Source organism: Melospiza melodia, chromosome 5 (genome assembly GCF_035770615.1).
Source record: "Melospiza melodia melodia isolate bMelMel2 chromosome 5, bMelMel2.pri, whole genome shotgun sequence".
Taxonomy (NCBI): Eukaryota; Metazoa; Chordata; class Aves; order Passeriformes; family Passerellidae; genus Melospiza; species Melospiza melodia.
Genome location: NC_086198.1, coordinates 11,533,982 through 11,546,688, shown reverse-complemented (window position 1 = coordinate 11,546,688; position 12,707 = coordinate 11,533,982). Strand labels below are relative to the sequence as shown.

At 33.9% G+C, this 12,707-nt stretch overlaps 1 protein-coding gene across 5 annotated transcripts in view; it reads right to left on the bottom strand.

Moving 5' to 3' along the window:
* FSTL5 (follistatin like 5) overlaps nucleotides 1-12,707 on the bottom strand; it is a 270,592-nt gene that overhangs the window by 86,605 nt on the left and 171,280 nt on the right. For all 5 annotated transcript variants that reach the window (XM_063156281.1, XM_063156280.1, XM_063156283.1 and 2 more), the window contains one exon: nucleotides 134-300. In XM_063156281.1, coding sequence (XP_063012351.1) covers nucleotides 134-300 — 167 coding nt within the window. The remainder of the gene's footprint in view (nucleotides 1-133; nucleotides 301-12,707) is intronic.

Below are 12,707 nucleotides of genomic sequence, written 5' to 3'. Positions count from 1 at the left end.
CAGGCAGAGTTTGTCGCATACCATTTCCGTTTCTTTGAAACATCAGGAGCATGTAGCTTGTTATGCATCAGTTCTCTATTATTAATGGGAGGTTTTGATAAAAAGCTGTTAAATAGAACTTTCTGTTACTTACACTGATATCTTCCAAATCTAAGCTGTTCAGAATGACATTGTTCCTCTTCCAGATGATGGGAGGTCTCAGGGTTCCCTGGATGGCACAACTAAGGACGGCACTCTGTCCCACTGTTGCTGCAGTGGTGCTTACTTTTTGATCTTCAGGCAGATTCAGCTGAACTACATCTGCAAAAAAATGTATTGTTTGTAAGATCAATGAGCAGGCAGTTTCATGAGCTTAATTAGCATGAACTTTTTTGTACACTGGTAATTTAAGAACTTTAACTGAAACAAAAGTAAAAAGAGCTTCCAAAAACCCCAGTAAGTTCAGCGTATTTCATATAAAGGTCAGCGTGACATTTCAATTAAATTGACTGACAAGTATCAGCCTGTAAGGAGCAGCATTTAACATGAAAGTGAATTCCAGAGGCAGGACTCTAATACACGACTTCATATCCAAAGTCAGACACTGGAAGTTATCTGACAGTTAAGACAGGCACAGTGGACTAGGCAGAACATTTATTCTATATTTTCAGACTAACTACCTATTCCTCATTAATCAGTGTTTAAAAAAGTCTTAAAAAAATTTAGATATACATGATAGGAGTCCCTGAAACTTTCTCTGTTCATCTACTACTAAGGAGTTCCAATTTTAACAGAAGACCATTTCACTTCTGTGTCCCGGAACTCATTTGGAGACTTGAATAAAAAAGGAGTGATACACATCAAAGTGATGAAACACTGCATACTCTTCCCTCTTGTGTAATTGCCTTGTTACAGGCTGATCAGCTGAGAGTTAGCTTTTCACCTGTGGTGAACCTGACTAAACATAACCTACTAAAATTTTATATTTGAAAGGATTTTGTCCTATTAGACAAAAGAACTACATAAGAACTGAAGATCATCCAAATAAATTTTTTTCCATACAGCTGCTAAATCATGAAAAATCTCTGGTTTTTATCTTTCATTCTTCAAGTAAACTACAAAAGGCATAATGAGTCTGTTCTCTTTTAATGATGAAAACACTTTCATATAAGAGACATTAATTCATTATAAGAAAGAAGGAACTTGTAAGGATGCTAAGATCTTCTATAGGCTCATTTCAGCCTCATACAACCAATACTTTATAAATAACACTTCTCCCCACTCTCCTTCCAATCCCCCTCTACAAGTGCAAGCATTAGAAAAGCATGAAAGCAAGCACAGCTCTTCAATAATTACAGTAAATTCCTTAAAATGTGATTAAAAATAATTTTATACTTAGTTCTAAAGAGAGGCCCCCTGATTCTTTCCTCTTTCAGAAGGAATGAGCTCTGTGACACAAAACATGAGTGATAGTGCCCACCAGACATGCCCAAATGAGACTGACCTTTTTTAACCAGATGCATACCTGACACAATGCCTCACACTAAGGAAAATGAAACGTATCAATTAAATTCAATTGATTATTCTGCATCCTCAGAAGCACTTCATGTTCTGTGTTACAAGAGATGGCTCTTCAGCGACACTCTTTCAGACAGCAAGACAGCTGTGTGGCTACTGAATGATTCAGAACGTCTCAAAAGTGAAGTAAGTATTCTGATATTTCATTTACAAATTTAAGTTATCTGTATATTTCAAATTCACTATTCAATCTAGGAAAGGCATGAAGGAGGGATGATGAAATCAGCTGGTGTTATAAGGCCATCTATGAAAACTGCCAGCTTTCACATGATGAACTGACACAGGCAATTTACATTCTACAAGATTTTAGTCTTTTTTTTCAATCAATTTCAGTATTACTATGGATTCCTACATAAACGAGGCCAGTCACTGTTACAGATGATTATAATTTTTAATTAGAGAATGACACTAGAAAACAGACTATCTGTCAAATATAAAGTTTACCATTTCCTACATAAGCAAATATGATTTTTTGAAATCAAAACTGAGAGGCTATCATTTTACTGACACCAACGGTTCAAACCTTTTTTTTAAACTATCTTTGTTTTAACAATAATGACAGCCTTATAATAAATAATAATTAAGATAATGATGATAATGACAACAAAACAATAATAATAACATAGGATGACAGCACTAATTTTGCCAGAGAAAACTCCCAAAGAATTTTTTAAAAAATTCTCAGTCTTCAATATAATATATTGATATGCCACTTGCAATTTTTATCTCATGATTATGGTAACAAAAGGCCCAAATGCAGAATTTAAAAAAATGAAGAAACAGTTGTACTATCTGGAACTATTCAATGCACTGATGTTATCTATTTTTGAAAAGCTATGAAAAAAACCCTATTTTAATAAATGTGCTAGAATCACTGCTTTCCTGTAAAATTGTGAACATTTATGTAAAAAACCTTAATAAAACTATACAATTATGTATATTCATATTATTATTTAATAGGAAAAAAGGCATAAAAATTACATTATAGCTTTTCTTATTTTCTTGAGAGAAAACTATTGCACATATTTTCTCCTTATTGGAGGGGAAAAAAAAGTTACTGCCCAACCCAAAAAGCCCCAGGCTTGGGAGCAGCACCTGCAGCAGAATCTTTGGCAGGTAAGTCCCTGAAAATTGCTGTCCATTAACTGTCTGCAACCACAGTGAAAGAGGCAAACACTGCTGGGGGTGGAAGGGGTTTGGTGTGTGCAAAAAACTGTCAGGTGCACTGGACAGCACTTGTCTCAGAGATCAGGCACTGTGACATTCCTTTGGATATATAAAACATCGGCCCAGGAATTAAATGATGCACTTATCATCTCTTCTTTTCTCCTTGAAAGAAATAAATATGGTTCTGAGAGCAAATGCTTTTTGGACAGGTACTGAGGTTGTGTCATTAAGAGATATTCCTGACTAGAATGACTTCTAGCTTTCCCTCCGTGTGGCCTTTGTAGATCAACAATAACTGTTTGAAGTTTAGTCACACACGTTTTGCTTATTTAACATTAAATGAAAAAGCAGAGCAAAGGTTTAGAAAAATTGGAAGGGAAATTAATTCTGTTTACTCACGCCACCACCACACAAAAAAGTAAATATGGGCACTGTTGGTTACAGAGCAGTAATATTATAAGTAGCCAGTAGAGACTATGTTTTATAGCTTGCTATTTTTAGAAACATGGATCCTCTGCTATGGTGTACCATATTAATGAGTTTGTTTGTTTGTAACTCCTCCAGACGCAATATCAATCTGACACGCATCCCTGGTTCTTAATTATAAAAGTTACTGGATACATTCTTTCAGATAAAGGGAAGAAATGCAAACAAAAAACTCAAACCAAAACGACCCAAACATTTAAATAAAAGCTAGAAGTATAGTTAGGAGACAAAACCAACAGACCTGTCTGAAAATATCTGGTTGGAAATAAAACAAAGCTATTATAAGATAAGACAAAAGAAGTGAAAGCAGAATAAATATTAATATTGGGAAGACATTTTAGAACTTTTACACTGACCAGGGAAAAGGAAAACTTACTGAAAAGGCTCAAAAATATCAAAGATCTTAAACAACAAAGGAAAATCAAAACCAACCAACTAACCAACCAACTTAAACAAGTAATAATTTAAATCAAAAGTAATAATTTAAATATGAGACATTCCTACACTGGCTGAGAGATGGTTGAAAGGATTTGTTAAGTTCTCTGGCTGCTGAAGCCATTCTGCAAACTCCCCTATCCCTCATTCTGCTTTATGGTCCTGAGCCAAGTCCTTCTGGCTCCTCCCACTTTGCTTTTGTTACTCAGGTTATCACCGTATTTGACCCAGCTTGAATTTATTCTTTAAACCACATGAAAGAAAACTTTATACAATATTTAGGATTAATGAAGTGGAATTTATCAACAAATCCATATTTTTTCCTGAAAGACTTCGGTCAATACATCTGTACAATGCAATCGCCATTTTCACACAGATCTCATCTGGTTCCTCACAGTTGCCCTGTAAATGACAGGTCCACATAACTTTGTTCTACTCTGTTCTTTCCAATAAATTGCTTCTCAGCTTAAAGTATAATTTCTTACTCTTAACCAAGTATAAGAACTTGTATTTTGTAACATTAATTTTCATATCACTTTTACTGTGCCAGGCTTTGAGGTTATCCAATGCCAATCTTTAAAAAAGTTTGCTTCCCAGGTGATCTTTGGAGAGCTTCAATAATAACTCTTTCTCAAACTGGTATTTTCCTGTTTCATTGAACCCGTATCATCTCCCCTTCATCCAGGTCCTTATCCATTTTACCACTACTAACTCCTATGATTTTATCTGACTAAACAGAATCTAATATACAAACATCCCAAGTGCTTTTCTGAAAATTATGAAAACACTTTTTTTTCTCATTGCTTCTCTTTATCTAGAATCTATGCTATAAACCTACTTTTATCTGTCCTTTGGTTAAAATTAGAAGAAATTGTAAATATTTTTTCTATTATAATTTTCTAAGTACTTTTTATTATAAATATATTTGTGATATCTTTCAAAAATATCTTCAGAACTTACTGAAATCAGATGCAAAATGGCATCACTTCAACTGAATCAAGAAATACTGCAAATGATGATCAGTTAGATTAGAATGTAAGTGCTTGAATTTTCTCAGTCCAACCAAAATGTAGTCATTAAACTGAGAAAGGCAGGAAAAAGGAGTTTTCAAAGATGACATGTTGAAAAAAATATTCCAAGAGCAATACAGATAAACAAATAATGGAACTTTAAGCATTGTTGTTCTCAAGAGTCATACATCTTGGGTTGTCATTCTTAGTATGAGTTAAGTTTTATCAATATTCTTGCAAGTTAACAGATAAAATTATACCATTGCACTTTTAAAACAGAATGTGGCAGTAGGCCTCTGTTAGGGAAAAAAAGAGACAGTGGCAGCTGTACGGTGCCAACAATTCTCTTTTCTAAATCCTGAGTACATTGGGTTGATGTGCACTACATGGAACATGTTATTTTGAAGGGAAATTTTGATGGTCTAAATTCAGTACTCTTAGGGAAAGAATTGTTATACTTGGATTTGAGTTTTCTGAATAAGTTAAAGAATAAATAGTAAAAGCATGGCTCTTTCAGCTCTTTCCCCATACATGAAAAAAATCCAATCTCCAACTCCTTTGATGGCCCAAATGGCCTGTGGGGAACTGTACACAATCATAAAAACCATTTGTGGTCTTAGAATACCAAGTCAGGCTACTAGCAAGAGAAACACTGAAGTATATGAATTTATTGAGGCTAGATAGTTCCTTACTGTCTCTTAGGATGAGTAGAGAAAAAACACAATATCACTCTGGAAAAAAGGTTTTAAAAGCTAAAAACTACGAGGTTACGTTTGTAGTCTCTGTATCACTTTATAATTTATTATGTTGTTAAAGGGAGGAAGGGAGGAAGTTCTTACTCAACTGTAGACTGCCTTTGTTAATTTAATACCGTTAACAAATGTGCAATTTGAACCTTCTCATTTGTTTCCTTAAGTTCTGTGTATTTATTCAAAGCAGCCACAATATCCTTCCAAGTCTAAACTAATGAACATTATGCCAAATGGTCCCAGTATTTCAAATTAAGACCACGTCACGCCTGTATTTATTTTGTTTGCCTATTTCAAACCTAATTTAAAATAAAACCACTTTTAAAAGCAAGCAAAAAGCCTTTTGTCTATGAACTACAGTGAGCTCTGTACTTAATGCATAACATTACTTAGTGGCTTGAATTAGGTGAAATGCAGCCTAGGTAATGTGCCTTTTACTCTTCTGGCATTGATCCCACTTTCCTTAAAATGATGTAACAAAGGCGTTTTCATCAGTGTCGTTTTGCTGTTCTTTTACAGCAATTTTAAAATCAGCACACATCACCATTAGCATGACTAATTTTGTCATTATCTGCTGTATATTCTGCTTTGAACTCGTTGTAAACATATTATTCACATATTTAGTAGAATGTTTCAGTATGAAAAGTATTGGTTCATGAGTGCCTGTTCTCAAAGATCTTATGCCAGTTAGTCTTTCTGTTCCCAAAATCCATTTAAAAACACACACACAAACATGCCAAAAAACCCCCCAAAACCCTAAAAACAAAACAACAACAAAAACCCTAAAAACAAACAAACAAACAAACAAAAGCATAAATAACTTTTTCATGACTCCTTAATGTTTTAGCTGCAGAGCTTGGATTGAAATTTAGGCAGTTGATGATACAAAAACTGAAAGATCTAAATGTTATAACTAGCATGTATTTGTCTTTTGTTGTCACTAACAACAGACTTGAAAAACATTTTTGTGTTGAAATGGTAATATTGTAATAGCTGCTGCTTTTAGGAAGTCCTGTAGAAACCAATTCCATGAAAAAATTATCAGAAAACAGGAACGGAAAGACAATATTTTCTCCATTTATTTATAGTACTAGCCAACAAAATTAATAGTCAGAGATTGGTACAGCACCCTAGGAAACATTAAATTTGTGGGAGAACTTAAAGATTCTCTGAAAGACAAATGTGAACCACAAGGTTTCTGTTTCCTCTCACAATAAGACAGTATATTTTATTCAAATATCTAGAAACATTGAGTGCTTCCTGCTTTAAAAGCATAAGGGATGAAGTAGAATGTATCAGCTTTCCCCTTGCTTCAGTGAATTTAGCATCAAACTCTTTTTATTACTGAAACAGCTTTCATCTTCAATTTTTTAGGACCAAGAATGACTAGAGAAGCAAATATCTTTAAATAAAATTCTTAAAAATAGATTGAAATAAATTTGATAAATAAATCACAGATTATTATATTTATGAGAAGTTTATAGATGTGTGTACTCAGTGCTTACCATTGAAGCAAAGTCTGTTATTTAATGGTTCTTTGAAGAAGAAGAATGACTGTAGACTGTGACTCTAAGAAGTAGCTGAAAGACACTTGGATTAATGGGCTGCAAGTTCATTTGTCAAGAGAGAAACACTGAAGTGATGACAAGGAGTTTTATCAACTCTGTCCCCTCCAGCAGAGAAAAATTCAGATCAATGATTAGAAATTCTTTGCAAAGCAACTAAAAGCAAACAAAACCCAAAATAATCTTGCTCCAGCATTTGTAGGCATGAATAGTATTTGCAGCTCTGTGTCCTCTGCGTAGTAGGTAAAAGCTCAGAGAAAAGATAAGAGGGATCAAGGCATGGAGCAGTTTAAATAAATATTTTAAAAAATCAGAAAGGCTTGAATTTTTATTTTAAAAAAACTAATGCTGCAGAGAGCTTTTCTAGAAGTCAGCAAAATCATGAATGACATGGAAATGCTGGAAAAGCATTTCTATGACAGCACAATGGCTTATTGTTTCTTTTAATACTGGAAAGTCATCAAAATAACTGAGAGGCCAGGTTCAAAATGAAGGACAGTAGCTTGAAGTGATATATCTGAAAAAAAAAAAAAATCTTTTCCAAAGGTTATTATAGATTCCAGAAGATTACATGTGCCAATCACACAAACACTTGGGAGAAATGATAATGGTATTATTTTTACACTTCTCTAAACATAAACTCAAGTAAACTCAATGTTGAAAAAACATTGGACTGGCTGGACCTGGGACAAATACAGTTGGTTTTATAGTGTTAAGGCATATTTCTACATTCTACATGGAAATCACCCCAGAAATGGGATTTTTAAGTTTGCTTGACAGAAAGAAATCTTTAAGTGTTAGTTCATTTAGTAAATTAAGTGAACATAATTGAAGGTAATTTAACATTTTTAATGAATCAAGTAAATCAACTGCAATGCAGCTGAATTAATAATCAGTGTGTATTATCTCTTGAAAATAATTTTACCCCCCTGATATTTTTAATTGATTTTAATAGTATTTCCTCTGAATATCTTTGCTCACGCATTATGCATTTTAACTTTAAAAAAAATATTAATAATGGCAATCATTATTAAAATCAGCAATTATCACCTTTTGTTAATTTCAAGTTCATGAGCTGATTAGGCTAAAACAAAATTTCCGAGCTCATTTTACGTGCGTTTTAAATTTAATTCTTACTTTAATTTAAGTAATTTAATTTATGTCCGTTGACTCAAACTCCTCCTCAAGACCCTGTGTTTTACACAGATGTGCACAAAATCCATATGTATTAGTTCTTGCCTTATATTCTTGTATCCATATTACAGGAATATTGAGCATGTTTTGAAAAGTATCACTATTGCAATTGTTAAGGATATTTACAACAGTGCAGATAAAGGATCTACCCTAGAAACTATGTTGTTTTGAGAACCCTGTGAAGCTGAATTCAGTTGTTATGAGAACTTTGGAAGCCAAAGGGAAAAACCAGGCCAAGAAAGTCAGCTCCTGGTCTGTACAGCTTCAATGTCTTCCATTGCAAGGGAAATCAGCAATCCACTCCCATAATGTCGACAGCCTGTTTCTCACAGACTATTTATTAGGCATAAGCAAAACAATCCAAACTTTGCATATCCTGATTGACAATCTAGTTCTTTCTCCTTGTGAAGAAAAAGGAATTCCAGCTTTTATGCATTTAAGTCTCTTGAAAGGAGAGTAAACGAAGTGGCAAATATTAAGTCTCTCTCCCTCCCGTCTCCACTATCATCTCAGTGGACTGAAACTGCCTGCCCAACCTTAACATATCCTCTCAGTATGTTCTGTAACTGATTTCATGCACCATTCAGTGAATCCTGAGGGAAATTTCAAAGTTATTGTGATGGGTTAAAATTCGATTTGATGCGTGCTGCTGGAATTGCTGATCTGAAAGTAGTCAGATGTGGTATCCTAGGTTTATGCGTATATAAAATTGCAACTTTTATAGATTCAATATTCCAACTTAGACAACAACATATTTCTAGCCTATAAAGTTGCTGCAAAAGTTAATTATAAATGATGCTTAAAAAAGAATCTCTGAGTAAATTAAGTAAAATTTTTTGGTTAACCTATTCCCATTTTTAGACTTAGATCCCATTTCAAAGGCTACTCTTAAGATTAGCAAGATATAGTTAAAACACTTGTACATAAAAATATTTACAAAATAACAGAAACCACAACAGTCCAGAAAATATGATAAATTCCCTCAAATAAAATGATACATCACTGTTTAAGAAAATATGCCAAACTACAAATTCCAATCATACCTGTCCTGATATGTGATTTCACATTGACAGTGATGATCATATCTGTGGACACACATGAATAATGACTGTGCATCCATAGCATTTCAACGTTTTCTAAAACATTTTCTTAAACACAGTTGTTCTTGCAGCAATAGCTACTTTTAAAAAATGTATTTAAAAAAATGCATTTTTTTTTAAATTTTAAGATGAGAGGAGAGAATGACCTGTGCAAAAATAAAGCAGAAACAAAAATCTAGTGGATCATGGAGCAGTATTAGCATGTGTACTTCAAATGAGTTATATTAGAACTTAAAAAACCTCACGGACTTGCAACAAATTTTCTCATTTAGTGTCCAACACTTAACACTTTACACTTATATCCCTTGTAAATTCAACAGAGAATTTGTGTCTTTATTCAGAATATGGAGAATGACTCTCCACAACAACACTGACATTGTCACTAAAAAATACTGCCTGTGTTTGAGTTTCAGATATTTTCTTTTAAAATAGAAAAATAATTCTTGCTATGCTATGGTATTTTTAATAACAACCATTGCAATATTGGACTGTGTCAGTCTGAAAAAAATAATAGCAGAAAGCATATCAGGTATTGATGCAACATGGATGAGATGTTAAATTTAGTCTCAGCACTTTTTGGGGCATATCAGTGCTTAATTTTCTGAAGTCAGTATTTTTAGGTGCATAAAGCTGAACTTCGAATCTTCCAAAATTGCTGTGCTGAGTCTTTGCAACAGTAATGAGAAAGGTATTTAAGATGTTCAAAAGAGGAAAAGAAATGCAGAATAGAGTGAGAAAAGGCATGTAGAAAAATATACTAATTGAAAAAATTTTGGAACTTAGGTTGAATAAATTTTTCCATTCCATAACTAACATGACATATTCTTTTTCTTTTTGAGAAGGAGCATTGCTCATTTTTTGCCAAATGTAATGCACCATTTCCAAAACACCTCTCCAGTTTTGCTGATAACATCACATCAACACCAACTTATGCACATGACCAAGTTTCTGAAAAGCTTTAATTTGATACTTCTGCGCATGCTGTCAGCTTCTGTGCATTTCACCAACTCCTCTGGGACATATTTCTGTGCACTAGAAATTATCTACACCAAAAATGCGTATTTTAAAACATACTTTAACAATTTTTCTTCTGTATTTGCTGAATATAGTGACTGATCAGATGGAAAATACTAAAAAAAAAAAAATTATGACTTTCTACAGTCACTATAAATGTATTCATTAACTTTAAACTCTATACTGGATATGCCATTGATCTTGCATTATGATCATATATGTGATTTCACAGATATTAATGTCTTCAAATTATGATTATATTTAGTTAGCAAGGGAAAAAATGTTCAGGAAAAGGTCTTTTTTTTCTTTATTTTCTTACTTATGTTCCTTCAGTTAAATATCAGTGTGGTTTGGCTTGTTTCAAAAGAAATTACTCATGCCATTGCATTTATTCATTTGAGTTTTGGATAATTTATAAATTTAGTATCTTATGTTTCACTTTTGGAATGATGTAGACAGAAACAAGTACTACAAAGAGATCATTCTGCTGAAAAGAACACTGAATGTTCCTCTGATGTACCAGAATACGTAATGAGTGGTAACAAAAACTTGACAGAATAGTGAGAGGAAGAAATGCAAAGAGGACAGATCAAACTACAGATTTCCAAAATTGGGATGTACTTGCAGCTGTGAGCAGCCTAAGCAAGGCTTCTAAATAGCCCAACTAAAGTGGAATTCATCACGGTGGATGAAACTCTTAAAAACAGAATACTTCTCCCCATAGAAATATTTAAAAAATCCTTATCATTTCATGTCATCTGTTCCATTCAAAAGTCAAAAAGATTATTTTTCACTAATAGCTTCAAAAAGCATTGCTCTTCAGGTAAAAAAAGAAAGAACATAGGAAAATGATACTTCACAGAAAGAAAACCAGGAGGTTGACAGCCAATGACCTCAGTGTTTATCTGCAAATCAATAACAACACCTGTTTTTATATGTACACAACCTCAAGAGATTGCTATATCTAAAATCAGTGTTTTGACAACTTTGCTGATTTACTTTCATTTGAAAACTGTTAATAAATCTTTGCTTCTTTTTCTAGTTGCTTTTCCAGCTATACAGAATATCAGATGCATTTAGAATAGTCTCTGTTTTTTTCTTTCCCTCACCCCACCCCTTCATTTCTTCTCTTCTTATTCTCATCTTTTATTTCTCCCCAGTCCTACTTCCCCTTTTGTTTTTCTACCTTACTATTTACACCAGTGATCCTGTTTGTTCTTCTAGTCCCTTCTTAAATACATTCAGATGTACTATTTATGCAATAGCTCTAGATACTGCAGCGAGCATCAGCGGGCTTTTGCCACATCTGGAACTGACTTGGCTTCACCATTGGGCGAGGGAGGGGAGGAGGGTTCACAGCTCTGCCTACCCTGTGGCTTGGCAGCACAACTTGGTGCGCTAACCATTCACTAGAGTTTGCAGGTATGCACCCTCACCACTTCCCTGCCTGAATTCTGGGAAAGATGTGTCTGTTCCCAAGTGCAGATCTCCTCCTGATGTATGGAGGGAAGATGGGAGCTCCAGCGTTCTAGTCCAGTGGTTGTCCATGCTAGTCTGGACAACAGGGAGAACATGACAGTGAGCACTTTATTTTTCACCCAGAAATTAATCTGAGATTTTTTTTTCAGATTTAAATCTTAATCTAAGCAGTAATACACCTTTTAGAAGATACTACCAGAGTATAACTTGCTGTCAGAATAGAAGGAGTGCATACAATTAAATACAAGTATATTAACCAGATTGTTTTCTATTGCTACTTCTATTTCAGTTTGTTCCACATAAGAAAAAAATTGTTTTCAAAGCGCCGATCACAAATATAAATGTTAGCCAATTTAAATTGATACTAGAAACTATTCAGACTTTTCCATAGATGTATAAAATACATAACAATATTTGCAATTATTTCTCTCCATGTATATCCTGTAGAAGTCATCTTCTAAGCACCCAGTCACCATGTGTCACCATGACTTTTAAACCTTTATAAAACAGATTGTAGAAACCACCTCTTAGATCACTCTTTTCAGATTTTCCTGTACAGCTTTTTGACAAGACCTGGAACAGCATTCAGCTGTCTACAGTGTCAAGTCCTGTCATCTCTGGAACACTTCCTTAGCTGAAATATGAGCTTTCCCACCATCCCATCCAAGACTGCACAGTTTCACAGTTTATCTTTTCAGTCATTCATAGAACATGCCAATGCATATTGCAGATGTAGATTTAAACTTTAGGATAAAGTTTTCACAAAGTTTTAGAAAATCAAACTTAGTCTCACTTCCCCCTACTCCAGATTACTCTTCTTGACAATCCCTCAAGATCTGGACTTATGGTGCTGAGCCATCACATCAGGCTTCAGAAACAGGCAGACACATCTTCTGAAATATAAAAATTCTAATTCAATGTCTGCTGATTAATTACTGATATGGAAAAATG